This window comes from Artemia sp. Qi Xiang Cuo, chromosome 6 (genome assembly GCF_049724085.1).
Source record: "Artemia sp. Qi Xiang Cuo chromosome 6, ASM4972408v1, whole genome shotgun sequence".
Taxonomy (NCBI): Eukaryota; Metazoa; Arthropoda; class Branchiopoda; order Anostraca; family Artemiidae; genus Artemia; species Artemia sp. Qi Xiang Cuo.
In genome coordinates this window covers 36,101,653-36,124,158 of record NC_142799.1, presented here as the reverse complement: position 1 = coordinate 36,124,158, position 22,506 = coordinate 36,101,653, and the positions used below count along the sequence as shown (strand labels likewise).

Below are 22,506 nucleotides of genomic sequence, written 5' to 3'. Positions count from 1 at the left end.
TTCAATTGTAATTTCTGGTTATTTTGAGTTTGAATTATTATAGGAATTTATTTCTTCTGATCTTAAGTTTAATATGGCCTTTACTTTTCTTTGAATTTTTTTTTGTGTGTGGGGGGGGGTGTCTTTAACTAATTTCTGTTTGTTTTTTATTGCCAAAATTTCAAGATATTCAGCATTCCCCATTTCAAAATCTTTTTTTTTAAGACTAAGTTCATCAAAGCACCAAAACAACAAATTGGTGCTTTTTTAAGTTTTTTTTTAAAGAATTTTTTTTTTTTTAATTAGTGTTTTGGTTTTTTGTTGAAAAAAAAAATAACTGTTGAAATTTTCTCTTTTTTAGGAATCAAATGTTTTAAATTTAATTTTTAAGAATTTACTGTTTTAACTTTTTGTTTTAAGAATTTATAATGATTTTTTTTTCAAGTTTCTGATTACATGTTTTTGACTGCTTTAAGTTTCTGTTAACGTGTTTCAGTCCTGTTTTGTGGTTTGAGTTTTGTATCTTAGCTTTGATGGTGCTTCCTTGTCTTTTTTGTAGAGATTTGACTGAAAAATTAGGGTTTGGTATGATTAGTTTACTAATTCATAGTTTTCTGAAATAGTACTCGTAGCCTTTCTTGGAAGGGTATTGTGTAAAAACTTTGAGACATTCAGTTTGCTAATTTGGGCTTTTTTGTGCCACCTTTCTTATGCTTTTGTGGTTTGACTTGTCTAAAACTTATAATTTTTAGTGTCCACTTTGCTTTTTTGTAGTTTTGGACTTTTGGTATTACATTTCTTAGAATTCTAAAGGTGTGTGTTTGCTGAAACTTATAAATTGGAATGTTTACTTTGGTATTTTGTGATTCGACTTGCCTAAAGCTTATTATTAGGATTTTTAGATTGCTAATTTGGACTTTTCCAAACTAAACTTCTCAGGCTTTTGTAGGTTTGTTGTCTCAAATTTATGATTTAAGATGTTTAGTTTGGTATCTCCTGCTTTGACATCTTTGTACTTGGGTTAGGCAAGGTTAAATAAAGCTTACTTACATTACCAAAGCTCTAAGTTAGGCTAATTTAGGTTAGGATAGTGACACAAACCTAACCTATGTGTGCATGTAAGTATAACCCCCCCCCCTGCAAGTTTGACCATACCTTTCATAAACACCTTATTTGTCCCCAGGGCATAACTTACAGTTCTGACCCCTGGGCTCAGGGGGGGGGGATGTGTCAGCCCTGGAAGTATTGTTATATGATCTTTAGACTATTTGATAACATGAAATGGCTATCTTAAAATTTTGATTGGATGCATTTGGGGAAGAGGGCATGGGGCAGGGATTAGTCCTCTGATCTCTTTTGACTCTTAAGAAGAGAACTAGAACTTTCAATTTCTGATCAAACAAGCCTCCTGGAAAGTTTATACAACCAACCCTTCCATAAAAAACCTTATATGCCCCTGGGGCATAACTTTCAGCACTTGCCTCTGGTTATAACTTACAACACTTGCCCCCAGGCTCTGGGGGGTCATCAATATTTTCATCTAGGATCCTTAAATCATAAGCATAAACTAAGGCTAGGAGAGTTTTACCTCCCCATTTGATTCTGTGTTCTCCCATTTCTATTGTTGTGCTCCTTAGGAAAAACTCCACCAAAATTACCATACCATAAACTTACCAAATACACAAAATACTTAACAAAAATTTAAAATATATTTTTTCTTCTTGTCAGGAAAGACACAAACATTCCTCCCAGTATCTAGAAGAGTCTATATGATTAGTTTTCATATTTTATAATATGTGCCAGCTATTCAACATTTTAGAGCTAGCAGATATCTTGTCATCTGCTAAACTTCCTTTCATACAAATGTGTCAATTATTTCATACAAATTCGATGTTTCAGCATTGTATCCTCATAATTTTATGTATGCAGCCATAGTAAAAAACATTCATATGATGGAGACAAAATACCTTTAATTGCCAAGTCTTTACTGTACAGACAAGAATAGACAGATTAAATGATTCTGTTCTGTACATTAAGGCTACTGTCTCACCAAGGGTCTGTCAGAGAGCTATGGTAATTGAAACCATCAACTTGTTCTAATTGTTGTCTGTAAAATATAAGCTGGTAGTGCAACTTTGTTCTTAGGTCTATTATTTTTGTTTTACCTTAAATTACCTTAAATCGCATTGTCCAGCGAAATAAGGAAAGATCAAAAATAATCAAAACCTAATGGTTTTTCTTCTTTCAAAAAAGAAAGATCAAAATCTAAATGGTTTTGGCCATTTAGATTTGATACCCAGCAGCTGAGAGAAATGCATCATTTCATTTAGGATTGCTTGGACAGTTGCTGGATTAGCAGCAAGAGTATCAGTGTCATCTGAATGATCCAGTCAGACATGGTGATACCCAAACCAATAACAATACCTTCAAAATTCAAGAGTGCTGTTTGTAAAATCCAGTCTACATATCAGCTCAACCAAACATTATTCAATTTGCCTCTCTGTTTTACAGAACCTTCTATATCAAAGGGCTTTATAACTAGAAAACTGTAGGCAGTAAAATTTAAGTAAAAGAGTTGTCAAGTTTTATTTTGTTCATGGTAAACCTGTTAATTTGGATTGATTCAAGTTTAATTTGAACACTCGTAACAAGGGTTGATTTCAGTGTGCATTTTGCTTGATTCAAGGGAAATGGGCTACAGTTAAAATTGTAAGGCAAATTCAATATAAGATAAGGTTAGATCACGCAAATTTCCTTGTTGGGGCTGGCTGATCTAGATCAGAGGATTCAACACATCTTTGGCTTGGATACATGGTTGTATTTTCGGTTTTCTACACTGAACAAGAACTCTAAATAACTTAGCTCTCAAAAGAGGTTTTGGAACTTGTTGTTGAAATTTGCATCTTATAAAACTTTCAAAATAATAAAACTAATTCAAAATAATAGATGTTCCCTTTGCCAAGACAATAATGGCAATACTAAATAGGGTAATTTTTACCCACTAGCTTTCACTAATTGATCAGTACCATAAGAGACCCCTAGTGTTAGATTGAATCTCCAAATGTTAGTGTGAGAATGCATGGAGTTTTCGTTCACAGCTCAAGTATAGATTTGGCACAGGTTCAAGACTGAAAAAGCTTTCCTTGAGCCTTATTTATGCTGTACATCCATTTCTGAAAGTTTGTTCTTATAAAATAAAGTATTTCCAAGTTTGTCAAAAGACAGCAGCCTTTAGAGGAGTTTGAGGTAGAGACATCTAAAGGTTGTCTTATGGTAACTTTTTACTGTTTGGCCTCTTGTAAACTAAGCACTAATTTTAACTTTTGGACTGCTCAATTAATTCCCCGGTTGAAAAATAAGTACCCTATTTGTTTTGCCACTCACTGCTTTTTCCTAATCTGGGTTTTGCTGCTGTCACAATTGCATCCCATCCCTTCTCAAATGTCAGGATTTAGCTCTAGACTACATTCAAAACTATACTGATTTTTCTTGGTTTGCATTGTTTTCTTTAGCCTACTTATTCCTTCTTACATGGGCTTTAAGTTAAATCCTATGTAAAAGATAGTTAAACCTAGGCAAATTAAAATCTTATTTTGATTTTCTAGGAAATCTGGCTTTTGGTTTGAATTTTGTTTGAATTTGTCAATGTTTCAATTAGAACTTTACCCAGCCTAACCTAAGTAAAGCGAGTAAAAATTTTGTATATCTTATTAAAATCAAATAAACATAAAACACTATTCTTTAGTTAAACATTTTAAAAGAGTAGCCAGTTAAACAACAGTAAATAGCCTTGTATATTATTTTTCAGATGGTTTTGATGAAGCTGTTGAGGAACGAGTCATTAATGAAGAATACAAAATATGGAAGAAAAATACACCATTTTTGTATGATCTGGTTATGACTCATGCTTTAGAATGGCCATCCCTTACTGCCCAATGGCTGCCTGATGTAACCAAGTAAGTCTTGCTTTTGAAGCACTTATGAAAATATTACATATATTTATTAATTATGAGGTGAAAAAATTACCCCCAACTGATTTATTGTGCATTAATCTGAAGTAAATGCAAATATTTTGCAAGAATACTCAGACTGGTTTTGTAGATTTTTCCTCTATACCAACCCTGTGCTCAGATATAAAGAAAACGCTTTTTTAAGTGACCAGATGATGCTATCGTTATGGATAATAGGCTTACTACATTTGTAAAAGCAGAAATTTAGTTGTAAAATGTGTTCATGCAAATAAAAATTGTCTCATCTTAATGAAGATGGCAATAAGATACTATTTTTCTTTTCCTTTGTACCTGTTAGCACAGATATGTTCAAATTGAAACCATTGAGATATGTTTGTTCACTACTTTTTGATGAAACATTGTATTTTCATCTTTTTTTTTTCTTTTTTTTTGTGTATGCAATGAATTATTGGCACATATATCAAGAGAAAATTCTACATAATTGTCCAATTTACCAAAAAAATAATAATTAACTCCAAATAGAGTTACTTATGCTTATTCCATAATAATCTGAACTCTCCAAATGGGTGATAACAAGGAGTTAAACAAATTTTGGATGTAGACTTTTCAATTTCACAATCAACCTAAATTAGTATAAGGATCAATTAATGCAATTATTCTAGTTTTTGCATATTTGGAGATACAGATGTTTTTTTTTTTTTTTTTTTTTTTTTTTCAAATGAAGCTCAAAGTTAGACTGCTTTTTCTTATTGATACTCGAGTACATCACTGACAGCGTAACCAAAAAGCTAGTATTATTCCCTGTGAACTGAAACTCCATATGGAGGGCCCACTCAAAGGAGTTGTCAAAATACAAATCAGGGGCTGAAATTGTTGCAAAGGTCATTTTTGTATATAATAGACAGGCAATGGTAAGACTTGGTTTTTACTTAAAGATGGCATAAAGCTATGGGCGAATTATAAATAAATTATGCTTGTGTGGACAATCTCACTGGCCTTATGCCTGGCATGGACTTTGGCAAATCTGTATGACAAGCTTTTATTGGAAACAATATTGACTGCTTGGAAACATGGCTTCTGCATATTTTTTCCACCATTTTTAGAGTTTGGTGCCATGACAAACCTTGCAAATATGAATCTTAACTTTCTTAGCTGTTAGGATTACATTTTAGAACAGGAAACGTTTAACAACGCTTCTTTCTGATTTAAATCAAATCATATTCTTTTTATTAAAAAAAAACTCACCAAACCAGCAAGATGCCAAAACTTAAGCACAAAAAGTAAGAAGTACAAAAAGTGGATTCAATGTTAAACTCAGGGGACTGGAATATATCTACATGATGTATTTACACTCAACCTTTAGAATTGTTAAATTTTACAAAGTGAAATTTGTTTATATCTTGCAAGACAATTAGCTATAGTTTGGGAACAAGTGCTGTCAATTGGTGGCAGAAGCTGGGTTCCAGGATCAGGTCTGGACAATCAAGAAGTATAAAAGAGATCAGATTTTCAGAAGAAATGAATAACAATATATGTTATTCAATCCGATTTTTCGGCCTGAAAATAGGCTGATCTCTCACCATTTCATCCTGCTGGCTATATCTGCTATTCCTTTGCAATTAGTTTGAGATCCGTAACGTACCACTCCATTTTCAAATTCTTTTTGTTCCACTTGTGGAACTTGTAGTGTTCAGAGTTTTGACTTGAAGAAGACTTAATATGTTATTTGAACAACCTCAGGTATACAGTATGACTGTTTTCACTTCCAACTGGAATATCAGTGGTACTAAAGATGTCTGCCTTTTTTGAATACCCATACGAGGAGGTAGGAACACTTCACTGTTTTAAATTTCTCATGCAATGGGCCACTGAACATTAGCTCTACATGTTTAGAAAATATTTTCCAAGCGTCTTTCAGACTGGGCTGTTTCCAGTCTATTTGTAGAAATGGTACAGATGGGTCCATTGTTCCCCTGACACCATGAACGACTATTCTATTCATTGTTTAATTTTGGAAACCCATAAAAACAAGTCCATAAGCCAAATAAAGCAAATCATAAAGCACTACAACCTTAGGAAGCAGTGCACAGGCAGAGGTGGATGTTTACATAGTTCCAACATTGCAAAGGTGATCCAAACATATTGCACATGTCTAATATAATGATGTAGTAGAAAGTATTTCCAAGATATTTGTATTTTTTTAGATCTTTGTAGGAATAACTCGCAATGTTAGTTTTGGATTGGATTTGAGTTTTCCTTTTTCTCTAGGTTATTCAGCTTTTTCTTGTTTATTTTGTACAGGATTCTTGAAATTCTGAAATAATAATTCTGTATTTTTTTTTAGACCCGAAGGGAAAGATTACTCTATCCACAGACTGATCTTGGGAACACATACATCTGATGAGCAAAACCATTTACTTATTGCTAGTGTTCAACTTCCCAATGAAGATGCCCAGTTTGATGCATCACATTACGATAATGAAAAAGGAGGTAGGAATTGGTTTTTAAATTGGATTTATGGGAGTTTAATGGCTAAATGCCAAAGCAATTTTATTAATCGGCCTTTGCTATTGAGTTTCAGTATTAGGAATATGCTTTACCTTAATCTACTAATTTTGTTTACAAACCGAAAAAATTACGCCACAATAAGGTGGATCTTTGTACAGTAAATTGAAAGTTGTATCGTTGCTGGTTTTAAGAAAAGAACTGAATTCGATAAGCTAGTTTTTTTACTGCCTCTATTAGAAAATGAGTTTCTGAACTGAAATTTCGAATTTCTATTTAGTGGTTCAGGCAGGGAGGGGTTCTGTCACCATACCTTTTTAACGCTTGTTTATACCCTGTGCTTTCTCGTATTTTTCCGTCGTGTTTTACGGGTCTAACTAATTTATCTTATATTGCTTATGCAGATGATTTGTTACTTATTAGCCGTTCAAAATTCACCCTAGCTAAGTCTACCCAGTTTGTTTCTAAGCTTTTTGAAAAAATTGGCCTCGTGCTTAATGCTGAAAAATGCGAGTATTTAGTTTTCCATTCTAAAACCCAAGTAGTGATTTGAGTTGTAGTTCTTTTTCAGTTAAGCTGGCTCCTGTGTTGCGTTGGCTCGGGACTAGTATCTGCTCTTCTATTTCAGCTATCCGTGCTAGTGACTTGCAGATATTAAGAATTAGATGATTATGCCAATACCGTTCGCATATTATTTTTTGAATTATGTGTAAATAAAAATAAAATGGATTGGAAGTACAGTAAAAATGACCTGGTATGAAATGTTGGAGGTGTTCCAGAGTTATTAAACGATAATAACCCATACTTTTGAGCTTCATTATGAAACGACACTGCTTGCCGAATCCATTTTGGCTGGTGAGATCGTATGTTCTGAAAATTGCAGTAAACAATTTCGTTCATCTGGAGTTCAATTGACGTTTTAAAAGCGTTCGGATCTGTTGATGTCGACGTTTTATGCAAACGGAACGAATTGCGGGCTGTGCAGTCCTCGAATTCTTGTGTGTGAAGGTCCAAATAAGCTGACATTGAATTTACTGATATGATAAAAATTGAGTTCAAATCTTATTATACCAGATTGTGTGATAATTACCATTCTGGAGGCCAGAACTTTGACTACTAACGTTACACCACTACAACTAGCTGTGACTTATGACTTCAATCATATCTCTAGGATGATCTTCTAACCTTCATTGCAATGTCGGCAATCTCAGAGCTACTTTTTTAACGTAAGGTCCTTAATTAGCTAGAAAAAAGTGTAATTAGCTAGAATTAGCTTAGCTTAAGATTTAATTAGATTAATTTTTTCTAGCTAAATAAGACTTAACCATTATGTCTTAATTAGCTAGAAAAAATAGAAAAGTTGCCGTCAAGAATCAGTTCCGATTAAAGGGCGCTCATACTTTCGAAGTAAGATAAAACACACAAACACTGGACTAGCACTCAGTAAACACTGACCTCAAGTAGAGTACAAATGAATTTGAAAAGTTTTTTTTTTGTGCGAGCGAGAGGTGGTTTTAATCCGTCTTTGTTTTTTGGTAACACGATTACTTGAACACTAAAGGAATTTTTTTTATGTTGATTAGAAATGGTACATAGGATTTTTTTCGGGCGGGGGAGGGGCTATTATTATGGTTAATTACGTGCTACGATTAACAAAATCGTGGTCGTTCACCCTCGGTGAAGAATTTGAATAAATAGTTTCTCATCTTATCTTTTAGTATTTTATTAAGATGGTACATCGACTTGAAAATTGTCTCATTTTGGACAGAAATAACGTTGAACATTAGTTTAAGGGCACGTATGGTAGTCATAGTGGCATTACCCCCCTCTTCCCTAGTTTTCCCTGTGCGAAACGGACCGTATTTTTCGTATGTTCCGAAAATTACTGATGAGGAAATATGCGTTCACCTCTACACTCCCGAGACAAATATTCACCAGAAGAAAGAACCTACGCAAAGGATGGCCCCAAATGCAGATGTGGATTACTCTTGCCCCAGATGTAACCTAGGTATTGATGATGTGGCCCATATTCTCGCCGAGTGCCAGCAACTTTCTCTTTTAAGGGGAAAGTATTTTGAGGGTGGTAACTTGGAGTTCCCGGGGATACTGCTGACGACTGTAAATAGGACAATCAGGCAGTTATATAAATATGTAAATGAAGCGTTGACATCAATGAGTGAAACTTGATATTATATTATTTCTCTTGTGGAGTGTATTTTTAGAATACTGTGCTTTATGGCCTATTTTTTGGCTTATAATAAATTATTATTATTAATAATACCTTTAAAAGGCCTAACCTTGAATGGAGGATAGTATACATTGTCAATCGGAAAGTTAAAAACAGAGGTTGTGACAAAAGATTTCATTTGAAGGGAATGAAATGTGTTGTTAGACCTAGACAATGCACCAGCTCCCACCTTTACTCTTTTATGATTAATCAATAAAAATGAACATTTTCAAAAAAATGTTTTTTCAATGAAAAATAAAGAGCTATATTAAAACCAAAGACAATAGAAATGAAGTCACACAATTCACACTTTTCCAGCTTTCCCAAAAAAAAGTTTTTCAGTGTAAATTAAAGAGCTGTATTAAATCCAAAGACAATAGAAATGAAGTCACACAACTGACATTTTTCCAGTTTTCTCAAAACAGTTTTTCGATGAACAATAAAGAGCACCAAAAATGGTTAGAAATGAAATCTTATAACTAAAGCTTAAAACAGATAGAAAATACTATCAGTAAATAAACAATACCTAAAACGAAAATAATTTACAATGGACAACCAGAGCGTCACTTTCGCGTTAATGAAAATACAGTTAATTTAGTTTTCTGTTTTACAATATTAATGCATCTGAAATTGCTGAGACTACGGGAATGATTATCATCGAATATTAAAAATCAGTCTACTTTAATTAGTTATTTTCAGAAATCGTTGTTATTATGGTGAATTTCTTTTTGTTGTTGTGGATGATATTTTGACAAATAAAATCACACTATTCAAAAGGCATATACTTTCCAATGAATTGCAAGTGACGTTCAAGTCGTTTAGAGGGTATTGAGAGAGAAGGAAGGGGACAGATAACACCACTCTAATGTAATCAATACGTATAATAGAGTGCAAATGAATTTGAGAAACGTTTTGTGCACGTGATAGGCGGTTTTAATCGATCTTTGGTTTTTATATCACCATTACTAGAACACAAATATTTTTTTTAGGTTTGATTAGAAATGTCATGTAAATCATTTTTTTTCTTTGTGGGGGGAGGTTACTAACATTAATAACTGCACACTCATTTTTTGTTGTTGTGTTCTTGTTGATATTACGACAAATGGAAAAACACTGGTGGAAATACAAATCGTTTTCAGTGAAGTGCCAATGACGTTCTGGCCTTTAGAAAGCTTAAGGACGTTTGCTCTAATGCTGTTTGTGGTAATTTCTCTTCATTTTAAGATTGACTTTCTTTCTCGTTTTAGTTTATGTTTGTTTTGGATCTCTTTTTTCATTGGTAGTAATTTCTGTTCATTGTAAGTTTGGATTATTATCTCACTTTGGGTCTGCTCGTCTATAGCCTTTTACTAGTCTTTGAAAAAAAAAAATTTCGAAAGCTTTTAAAATCGGTTTCTATTAGTTTTTAATTGTCGTATTTTCTTATTTTACATTAGGAATATTGGTAAAGTTTTTTTTTCAGGTTTTGTTTAAGGTTTGCTAGCTATTTTAATTTTGAACAAAATTACAATATTCAGTCGAAATTTTTGAATGAAATTAATTTCGTGCAACAAACATTTATAATGTGTTTGCTATGGAATCTCAGGTGGATCAGAATTGGGAATGTTATTCAAATGGAATGAAAATCTGCGTAATTTTAGCATTTTATATGGCTAAATCCACCCTGGCCCCCATCATGTTATAACCTTGAACAGAGACGAATTCTTCACTTTATCTTTGGAATTTTGTTGTATTATATTTTGGTATAACTGCTCTTTTTTCAGATTTGCTATAGCTGCATTTCGAGGTCATTTATTAAAAAAAGACAATACATGACCTCTATTAAGAAGGGTAGTGTTCTCGTAATATTGTATTCGTTCTCGAGTAATATCAAGCCGTTCTTGGGATACTGCAGATATGATGTTTCGGTTACTTAGATACGTAGAGTGTCTTTTGATTTCCTTCTGCCTCCTCTAAGTCAAAACTTAGGGTTGAATTGACCCCTCGCCCCTCGAGGGCTCTGGAAATTTCAATTTGAACCCCAATTTTTTTTGGGATAAATCAAATGTATAAACAGTTAGCAACTTGCATTATTGATAAAAACGTGACCCCCACAGCCCAAGGGATCGTGGGGGTGTTTTTCTTGAAGACGTTTATTAAACAAAATGGCAATTTTGAAATTTTGATCAAATGTCTTATAGGGCTGCATTTTGAAAGGGGATGATTAAAAAAGTTACAGGAAAGGGGCTGATTAAAAAAGTTACAGGAAAGGGGCTGACTGCCTGCAATCACTTTTGACGCTCGGATAGGGCACTAGAACTTTCAATTTCAATAGCCCATTTCTGTTCCCGAGATATTGAACATTTCTTACTTTGATATCCTGATTGCACATTTAGCTCTACCATTTCCTTCAAGTCAGGATTGAGTATCCATTTGACCCCTCCCCCCCACAACAGTCTCTGGGAGTTTTAACTTAATAACTTAATACCCCTTTTGACAATCTGGCCCCACATAACCTCTTTAAATTTATCTTTCTATTTAAATGTGTATAAACTTTAAGCCCCATAGAAGCTTATTTCAAAAACTTCACTTTTTTCCGGATTTTTTTTTTTTACGACAATTGTCCTTCCCCCTCTCTCTAACACCATATTTGAATTTTTCTTGCTCTCCCCCTTCTTCATTTCTCTAAGAGCATATAAAATTTTAAATATTTTCCCCCAAGCCGTTCCCAAGATATCATAGACATGCTACTTTGACGATCTGGATGCATATAGTGCAGTTCGGTTAACCTCTGCCCTCATCTTCAAGTCAAAATTTTAAACCCATTTATTCTCCAATGCTCACTCTAAGTTTCAGCTTGATCCTTTGAGCCATTCCCAAGACTTTTCCAATAGTCTGAAAAATCAGGTGCATATAGTGTCTTTTGATTTAATCAGGTGTGTCTTACCTTTTCAGACTACACTCTTGAGATCTGAGAATCTTGGCCTAGCGAACGATCCCGTAAGAGCTTGATCGAAACAACTAACCAGGAACAGAAAGCCTTTTGGTCTATTTTGAGGCCCCCTAACAAAACGTGTCGTTTCCTTGTCCCCGAGAATGATCTCTGAAAGTTTCGAGCTACTCGGACCCCTAGGATCAAAAAGGCCCGCAATTATCATTCGAAAATTTACCCATAAACACAATTTTGACCCGATGTACTGAAAGGGGGAGTGGGCAGCAACAACGGACACAGGTGGTGAGCTCTTTGGCTTCCAATCACTTTAATAGTATTGACTCTTAAATAAGGTACTAGGACCTTTAATCTCCAATTTAATGAGCCTCCTCCCAAGTTTCTACGACAGCTTCTTTGGTACGAAGTGGCCAGGAAAAAAGAGCAAAAAAAAATAATAGATATATTGAAGTCACTTCGCTCTTTATTTTCTGACTTATCTCACTACTTAACTGTGCATAAATTATAAGTTCAATAGGGCCTTGTAGTGCAAAAATGTTCTTCTTATCTTGACCGGGGACAAAAATAGTTCTTTCTCCTTCCCCCGGCAGTAAACTTGAGTTTCAAGTGTTTACTCAATCCCCATGGCTGTCGTAAGTTATTGCAGACATGATATTTTGATAACCTGCAAGCACATAGTCTCATTTGATTTTACCCCTTCCCCCTCCTGCGTCAAAATTCAACATCCACTTGACCCCCCCCACCCTCCGCTCCTCCATCTCCAACAATCCCTAAAATGTTTCAGATTAGTATCTAGGCTATTCCCAAGATGCGCTAAATAATATGACAAATCAGGTGCATACAACGTCATTCGATTCATTTGGGCACATGTATTGTTTCAAGAGCATACCATTGGGACATTTTTAGGAATCTTGGCATACCGAACAAAAAAGCTCGCTCGAAATCCAACTAATCAGGATCGAAAAGTTTTGGGCCCCCTAACCCCCACCAGTAAACACCCCAAACGGAATGTGTGATTACTTTGTCCCATAGAATGATCTATGAAAGTTTCAAGCTGATCGGACGCTCGGAATCACACATGCTCCTCTTTACCCATGTGCAGCCTGTGTGTAAACAATGAGTCTGCATACTCTACGACCCTTGCTCTAGAGACTATGAGGATCTTGTCATCCCAGGAGACATATTTACAATCTAAAAATTTGATTGGATGTCTTGAGAGATTGTGGGGAGGGCGACTAGCAAAAAGGGAGGAGGGTGATTATGTTCTAATAACTTTCGACAATTAAAAAAGCCACTCGAAATTCACATATCCTATTTTTGTTCCCGGGATATTGCAGTACGGTGTTTTAATAACCTGGATTCACACACTGTCAATTGATTTAGCTCTATTTTTCCCCAAGTCGTAATTCAGCGTCCACTTGCCTCTTCTTCTTAACGAAAATTCCCTGATGTTTCAAATTCATACCCTTAGCAGTTTTTAGATATTGCAGATACGCCATTTTGACAACCTTGCAGCACTTCGCATCTTTTGATTAATCTCACTACTTGACCATGCATAAATTATACATAAGAGCTTATAGAGTAAAAACTTCTATTTTGTCAAACAGTTCATGGTAACGAACTATAAGTAAGGAGTGACCCGGCTCAATGGTAGCCGAAACTCTAGAAAACGGAATTTTGATACCAATAGATACATCAAAAGATTCAGATTTTAATGCTGATTTCAAATATATAAGTTTCATCAAGTTTAGTGCTCCCATCAAAAGTTACGCGCTTGAGAAAATTTGGCTGATTTTCGAAAAAAAGGGGGAAAAGCTCCCTAGAAGTTATAGAAACTTAATGAAAATCACACCATCATATTCAGCGTATCAGCGAACCCTACTGCATAGGTTTCAAGCTCCTATATACAAAAATGGGGAATTTTGTATTTTTTGCCAGAAGAAAGATCACGGATGTGTGTTTTTGTTTTTTGTTTGTTTTTTTTCCCAGGGGTGATCGTATCGACCCAGTGATCCTAGAATATCGTGGGAGGGCTCATTGGAACGTAAATTAATTATCTAATGCCCTTTTGAAGTGACAAAAAAAAATGGAGGGCAACTAGGCCCCATCCCACGCTCCTTTTATCCCAAAGTCACTCGATCAAAATTTTGAGAAAGCCATTTTGTTCAGCATGGTCGAAAATATGATAAGTGTCTTTTAGGATGACTTAACCCCCCGAAGTCCCCGGGGGGAGGGCTGAAAGTTATGAACTTTACCCAATGTTAACATATAGTATTGGTTATTGGGAAGTATACAGACGTTTTCAGGGGGGATTTTTCTAGTAGTGGGGGGGGAGTCGGGGGTTATGTTGGAGGATCTTTCCATGAAGGAAGTTTTCATGGAGGAAGGGATAATACTATGAAGGGGGCGCCGGATTTCCCAGCATTATTTAAAAAAAGATCAGAAATTTTATATATAAGAAAAACAAGTTTTTCAACTGAAAGTAAGGAGCAACATCAAAACTTAAAACGACAGAAAACATTACGTATATGATTAGGCTCACCCCCTAGTCAATACCTCGCTCTTTAAGCCAAAGATTTTTTAGTACTATAATAAGACCTATTTATTCTAATTAACGGTATTTGTGATCAAGGGGTCATTTTTAAAGAATTGGAACAAAATTCGAACTTTAGCTTAAAGAGCAAGGTATTGACTAGGGGGTGAACCCTCTAATATACGTATTAAAAAATATATGAATATAGAAGTTCGTTACGGAAGTTAATTCGTAAGTTGCTTATATTTATTACTAATAAAAACGTTCGTAAATAAAATTCAACAAGTTTCGAGAAAGCCATTTAACCAAATAAAAGTAAAATTAATATTCACATTTTGTTTTAACTATTCATGTACGATGAGCTAAAATCAAAACCTGCATTAAGTCAAAAACGTTCAAAAATTAAATTAAAAAAACAAGTTTTTTATTAACTGAAAGTAAGGAACGAAGTTGAAACTTTACGCTAAAATTTGACTTTCTCACAACTCTGTTTTTTGTAAACAATGAAAAACTTTAGCGTAAAGAGCGAGGCGTTGAGGAGGGGACAGCCCCTTTCATATACGGAATAATTTCTGTTCGTTTTAAGTTTCAACGTCGTTCCTTACTTTCAGTTAAAAAAACTTGTTTTTTTTTATTTAATCTGGGTTAGGGACAAAATTGTTTATCCCTTTCCACCAAACACTAAATTTGGTCTTTCCTTGCCCCACCCTTGCCCTTCCTTTTTCTGCAACAATACTTGACATTTTCAACTCCGTTTCCAAACCGTTCCCAAGATACTACTGACAGGGTATTTCGGTGAACTGGATACACGAAGTGCCTTTAGATTCACCTTTCCCCCCTCCCGAAGTCGAAATTTAAAGTCTATTTAACCTTCTCTCCAACACTCCTTCAAAATTTGATACGGATTTCTTAAGCATTCCCGAAATATTGTACTTAACTTGTGAAATGAGGTGTTACAGTGTCTTTTACTTTACTTTGGTAAATTATGGAAATTTCGACAGTACAAACGACCCATAAGAACTCGCTCGAAATGCAAGCAGTCAGAAATAAAAATTTTAGGCCCATTTCCATGCCCCTAACATCCCTCTCCCTCCCAAAAAAATGTATGATTTTCTTGTCCCAAAGAACATATCTTAAAATATCGATGTAACGTTTCAGACGCCAGGATCAAACATGACCCACGTTTCCATTACAAAACCCATATGTAAACTGTGGGTAACATTCATAATTTCCTGCCCTTGCTTCAGGGGCTCTTGACTATATAGAACAAAAGGACTATCTCAAAATTTTATCGGATGTCTTAGGAGGGGAGTGTAGCATAAAAGGTCACGGGAAGGGGTGTGTAGCATGAACGGGTGCAGAAGGGAGGCTGACTACCCTTTTGTCACTTGACTCTTAAAAAGAACACTAGAAATTTCAATTTCCTATTAAATGTCCCCCCCCCCCTCTGGAGTTTCTGTGACTACCCTTTCCATACAGAGTAGCCTGGGCAAAAGAAAAAAAAAAGTTAACAATCCATAGAAGGTACTTCGCTCTCAATTTGCGGCTATGGTTAAATTCATGAACTGTTGTTTGGATATGTAGGCCATTCATCGTATTCGCCACATCTAGTCCCTTGCAACTTTTCCTGCTCTTGTTGATTTTGAATTAAAATCAAGTTTGTGTACTGTGATGAAAAAGTAAAGAGACATGGCTAATTGGAGAAAAAGCCAAGACAGATAGTCTGAGCGAGAGAAAGCTGGCAAAGCTATTTTCTAGGGATTTCCTCAGTTATCTATTTTTCATGACGAGACGTCAGTTACTTGTTATTGGAACACTGTATGACAAAGTGTCATTTTATTGGGGGACTGCGATTTTTGCAACCTGAAGGAATTTGACCTGTGAGGCTGTCTTCCTAATGTGACACAGGCACAAAATTTATTATGTGCCATTGTCTAAGTCTAGGGATTCTGAAAATGCAAAGTCTATTCGATATTCTTACACAATTCACTAATCCTCTTTAGTTTTCTATTGTTGTTTGTCTGTCCTTTTTTTGTAAAGTTTTTTTTTTCTAAGTCTGTTTTTTGTACATGGTCGAGCAAGGTTTTACTAATAAATCTATCTATATTCCCTAGAATTTGGAGGATTTGGATCAGTCAGTGGGAAGATCGAAATAGAAATAAAAATCAACCATGAAGGAGAAGTGAATCGAGCTCGCTATATGCCTCAGAATCCCTGTGTAATAGCCACAAAAACACCATCTAGTGACGTCCTTGTTTTTGATTATACAAAACACCCAAGCAAACCTGATCCAAGTGGTGAATGTCATCCAGATTTAAGGTATGCTTTATTTCAGGGGTGGCCAATTGGCATTCAATTATCCCTGTGTTTTTCGCAGTTTAGTCAACCCGGCCTACATTTTGTCTTTCATATTAAAGATATGGAAAGTAAGAAGGAAATGACAATAATTTAAAACCAGAATTGCCCGGATCGTTTATCTAGTTTAGTAAGTATGGTTTTTTTTTTGCAGTGACAGCCTCTCTGAGGCTTGGTCATCAACAGGCGTCAGTAGATTGGTGATAGTTCACCAATAAAAGTCCATTGACTGGTGAGTTGATAAATAAGGTGCGATCCAAAGATTGTAATAAACTTGCAAGGCTGGAAGCCCGAGTTGGCCTTTAAAAGAAAATTACGAATGCCAGCTAGTGTCTCGCTGTTTGACAATACTGTTGTTAATGCTTCATTAATGTGGTTCGGGATGGTCGTGTCGCTGGAACTAGGCTTTTGCTCATTATTTTTCTTTTAGTCGCAGTTGGGCACTGCTCTTCTGTCTGTTGTATTAATCCTGTGATTATAGGACCGGATTTTAGTCTGGTCCTTTTATCACATTGTTTCACACAATGTGAAGGTGTCACTGGTCTTACTCTTATCATGTCTCTGTATTCTTTGATACTATCTGTATCGATTGTTAGTTCCGTCTAGTCAGCTAGCCTCTTTGTAGACTGCTTCTCCTATTTTCTTTGTTCTACAGCCGTGAAAAGGTTAAACAATAATCACCAAACCTGGGCTCTTTCTTTCCTCTCTCCCCTCCCCCTACCCTATCTTTTGTTCTCCAAATTCACAGTTCCTAAGGGAGTAAAGGATTGGGGATTACTATGATTCTTTTTAAGAACCTTCAAGCTGTGCTCAGTCTGAAGTTATATACTCACACCGATCTTCTTGATTCCCGAATCCTTAAAATGCCTCAAAAAATCCTTTCTCCTCTTTTACACTTTTATTTTTCATTTCTTACCCTTTCTTCTTGCATTTAGTTAATGTTTCCTCCTAAGTGCTATTATCTGAATTGTTTCTGAGATACGCTTTTAACATTTTCATATAGCATATCCAAGCAGGGAAGGAGGCATTGAGCCCTTGCCCACCTCCAAAGCTCCGATATTTATTGACGATTTTTCCAAAAATCCTTTCTCCTCTTTTATACTTTTATTTTTAGTTTCTTACCCTTTCTTCTTGCATTTAGTTAATGTTTCCTCCTAAGTGCTATTATCCGAATTGTTTCTGAGATACGCTTTTAAAATTTTCACATAGCACATCCAAGCAGAGAAGGAGGTATTGACCCCTTGCCCACCTCCAAAGCTCCGATATTTTATTGACGATTTTTCTATGACTTACACATTTCTGATGTAATCTGTTAATCTTTAGCGTGAGATTGACCCTAAAATGAAACCTAAAACACTGGGAAAGTAAAATGAGTTATCAGTTTGTGTTTAAAAAGAACAAAATTACACCCCTCACCCTTCAGCGCAAATAAGCAAATGAATATGGTCTATAATTTTAACCACCTTTTCTCAGTAACAGAGAAGCTGTTACCCTCTCATTGCCCATGCTTGACGTCTAATTTAAATATGTGCCTTTTAAAGGTTTATCCTTTAGTACCTTTCAGAGCTTGGATTTGTAGAAGAATTGGGAAAAAGAAGTGTGTTCAGACTAAATTATTGGTTCGCAAACTGCTATGAGTAACCCAATATTCTTCATGACAATCTCGAAAAGAAATTCCATCTAGGGCTTTTATGCTGTGTTATTACTCATATAATTTAATATTAGTGCTAAAAAAAACCAATCCTGAACATGGAGTTTTGTTGGTTTTCTATTGCTGAGATGATTTGGCTCCCAATGGACAAGACTTTTCAGAATCTTCTATTTTGAAGTGATATTAACAAATGTTGATCATTAAAAATTAATGTTAATCAAATGATAATTGCCTAAAAAAATATGGTGGTTCAATAATTGAGTCCTAGTGGCCAGAAAACTTAAAGTAAAGTTGCTGAGTTGAACTATTCAAGTAAACTTCAGTGGCGTAATCATGTCTTAAAAGCTCAGCACCATAGCCCCTAAAAAAATAGATTGTCACAGAGCATGACTGTAGTTTCCTTAATTTAGTTAAATTGAAATATGAACTCTAAAAGAATAAGTGTACTAAAAGAGAAAAATAAGTAAACTAGTATAGTTATCACTTTATATACAAGTGACTAGTATTTTATTATTTTTTCTTGAAGACTCCGGGGACATCAGAAAGAAGGTTATGGTTTATCGTGGAATCCTAATTTGAATGGGAATCTTCTATCAGCTTCAGATGATCACACAATTTGCTTATGGGATATTAATGCCAACGTCAAGGAAGGAAGAATCGTTGATGCAAAAACTGTTTTCACCGGACACACTGCCGTTGTAGAGGTGATTTTATTGAGTAACCCTTTCTCTTTTTATTTCATTTATAAACCTAGTCTAAATGAGAACTGACTTTTAGCATTTCTTTTTAATACGTTTGAGGCTTTATTTTTTAAGAAATTTAGCTTTTTTATATTTTCATTTTTAGTTGAAAGGTAGCTTTTGATTTATTTCCACCCTGCAGACCTTTATCTAAACAACAGATAGCGCGAATATCGTATACTGGATCTCCTTGAAAAGTTAAAGACTGTGCTATTATTGCTTTCATGAATTTGGTGGAAAATTTTGCCCTTTAGACTATGAATCTGAAAGAAGTGGTTGATTTCTGAAACAATATTTCATTGGCCTCCCTTGTAAGGCGTAGCTTGTAAGGGAAAGTTGAGCCGTCAAAAGGTCAAATTGATTAGTTTCATGATGCAAGTCAAAGGGAAAATTGAGGCCTCCCTGGCGTAGCTTGTAAGGGAAAGTTGAGCCGTCAAAAGGTCAAATTGATTAGTTTCATGATGCAAGTCAAAGGGAAAATTGAGGCCTCCCTGGCGTAGCTTGTAAGGGAAAGTTGAGCCGTCAAAAGGTCAAATTGATTAGTTTCATGATGCAAGTCAAAGGGAAAATTGAGGCCTCCCTGGCGTAGCTTGTAAGGGAAAGTTGAGCCGTCAAAAGGTCAAATTGATTAGTTTCATGATGCAAGTCAAAGGGAAAATTGAGGCCTCCCTGGCGTAGCTTGTAAGGGAAAGTTGAGCCGTCAAAAGGTCAAATTGATTAGTTTCATGATGCAAGTCAAAGGGAAAATTGAGGCCTCCCTGGCGTAGCTTGTAAGGGAAAGTTGAGCCGTCAAAAGGTCAAATTGATTAGTTTCATGATGCAAGTCAAAGAGAAAATTGAGGTGATACATATTTCTGATTTTCATTTTACTTAGCCAACGGAAATTGGCGTTACAAAGCTATCTGATACTCAATAACCAAAATTTATTTTTGCTACTTAAATATTAATTCTGGTTGTTGGGAATGTTCTTTTATAACTGTTAAATTAAACTCAGTCAAAAAGCTTAATGGTAATTTTTTTTTTTCAAATTTTGAGTGGCTTACTTAAAGAGACAGATGCAATGACTGAAAGTTCCCAGTTGGCATTGGCAAATTGAAATTAACGGCTTTTGAGTTACATTCAAATTTGCTTGGTAGTTCTCCAGTTCTTATCTTAAAAAACAAACAAACTGTTTAATACTTAAAATATGTTTTTTAAGAATATTTAAAAGATTTGAGACTATAAGAATGACCAAATTAGAAAGTGATCGCTATAAAAGGAAAAATTCTAGGAAAAAAGAAGGAAAATAGGCAAATAACGAGTTTGCATATTGAAACACATATTTTCGACCGACTTTGAAATAGTTGAAAATAAGGCTTAGAAGTGAGAAAAGGAATTTGGCAATTTGAGAAGAAAGGAGAAAACCGAAACATTAAAATCGTACGTTTAGGATCACTACAACCTGTAGCTCCATCGAGGGAGTACTTATGCACGAGTATTCGAAAGATGAAATGTATGAGCAATTGAGGAACGTTTCAATAGGGATGAAAGGATCAAGTGGAACTAAAAAATGAAGGAACAAATGATAAATGAAGAAAAAAATAGATTGACATTGTTAATTATCATATTTCAGGGGAAAATGCTTGTCAAATAGGAATCATTGGCGCTTAATGATTCCAGGCATTTGATTTTAGGGTGCGAGAGGAATTGTTTTGAAACAGACGTAAGCGAGATAGTTATAACAAAAAGAAAACAAAAAGTTAATCTCAGCAACTAACAGAACCATAATGAAAGCTTTCTTAGCCTATGACAGTATATCTGTAGTCCTTGATGGAGATAATTAAATAAAGATTATCTCTCAGTAATCATTTAACTTGCACATTGAGTTTAGACTGGAAAAATGAAAAAAAAAATCAATAGGTTTGGATGAGACCCAACCAGTCGGAATGGAATGACTGATAGAAATATATCAATTTACCTGTAACAAAGAGCATATGTAATGTTCCCAATTTTACAATACAGCTAAAATTAGGTTCATTTTCTATTATTATTTTTTTTTATCACTTTAATAGGGCAAAATTCGTACAGATTTTGTTGATTAATAATCTGGTTTTGTTTTGATGTCGCTCGCTTGAACTTGCCTTGAAATCTTGTCAAATGTGGGAGAAGGGGCCAAAACTCACAACTTCGTTTTGATGAGGACTGTCGCTCACTTTTCCAGTTTTAAATCATTTTTTCCTTACGAGTTTCTGGAGCAAAAATATGGTTAAGAAAAATTCGTTTTATACGCATTTTACGGTTACAAGCTCAATTTTGGAAGTCTTCTTTAATACACAAGGTTGAAAATAGTTTTCAAACTAGGAAAACATGCCCATCTTTTGTTCAATATCTTTGGCACCAAAAATCCTGGGTGGGGGGGGGGGATTCAGTCCTTGAACTCCTTCCTCTTCCCAGTCAGTATTCCCCTGGCTGCTCATGTCAGGCTTGCTGCTAGAGCATTCCTGCATCTGGCTCAGGTTGGACGGAACACTTGGTCCGACTCATTGCAGGTCTCCTCTACCTCCTATGAATCGAATGTGCCTCGGGAACTTTGATTAGTGAATAAGTGGGACAGAGAGTACTGTTAATAAATGAGTACTTCTTTTTTCAGTATTGCTTTATTGTCTTCCTATGAGCTGTATTGCAATGGACAGAAAATTCCATTCACTATATAAACTACAGTAGTTTGTCTGCACAGTAGTTTGTGCAGTAGTCTGCACAAACCAAGACAATTTATTAAGATCATGCTAATGTTCCTGAGCATTTAAAATGCCTTAGATGATTTTAAGAATGAATTTGCCTAAAAATGTTATTCCGCCTTTAAAGGAATCGTTTTTAGTTCAGTGGCAAAAGTTGTCATTTTTCAGGTTCAAAATCCTTATTTTTAGGGAACATCCTTGTGGTCATAAGAGTCAAAGAGTCCTTTAATGCTACTACCTCATAAACGCAAAAAGTAAAGTTGATTTTCTTGATGAAGACTATCATGGCATCCTTTTATTTATTTATCTTTTTTCTATACAGGATGTTGCTTGGCATTTGCTTCATGAATCCCTTTTCGGCTCAGTGGCTGATGACCAGAAGCTAATGATATGGGACACGCGAAGTAATTCTGTCACTAGACCCTCCCATACTGTAGATGCTCATACGGCAGAAGTAAATTGCCTATCTTTCAATCCATATTCGGAATTTATTTTGGCTACTGGGAGTGCAGACAAAACTGTGGCTCTTTGGGATTTGAGGAACCTTAAACTCAAACTACACTCTTTTGAGTCTCATAAAGATGAAATTTTCCAGGTATTCATATTTTCTTTCATTTTGGGAGTCTTAGTCTGATCAAATACCATAATGTTGGAACCCTCATTGTTTTTGTTTAGAAATAATAAAATTTCATTTGTTTAATGGACAAGATTACACATCATCTTTCGGGGGGTGGAGGATGTGTATGTTTGTTTGTAGCTTGCTCATGGCATCTAAAAATAAAACACATTTAATAAACATTTTTCGTGATTTTGTAAAATTTTCTCTTTTTCATATTCGAGGTAAATAGTTCTGTGAAAATCTTTTAAGAGTGTTAAGTTCTGCCTCTGTTCTAGAAGTC

General features: G+C 35.2%; 1 protein-coding gene across 1 annotated transcript in view; it reads left to right on the top strand.

Annotated features, from left to right (window-relative positions):
- The window catches only part of Caf1-55 (chromatin assembly factor 1 p55 subunit), a 47,072-nt gene that overhangs the window by 7,473 nt on the left and 17,093 nt on the right, over positions 1–22,506 (top strand). Inside the window, exons 2-6 of the mRNA XM_089090698.1 lie at positions 3,788–3,935; positions 6,295–6,440; positions 16,259–16,463; positions 18,677–18,854; positions 21,930–22,202. Coding sequence (XP_088946824.1) covers positions 3,788–3,935; positions 6,295–6,440; positions 16,259–16,463; positions 18,677–18,854; positions 21,930–22,202 — 950 coding nt within the window. The remainder of the gene's footprint in view (positions 1–3,787; positions 3,936–6,294; positions 6,441–16,258; positions 16,464–18,676; positions 18,855–21,929; positions 22,203–22,506) is intronic.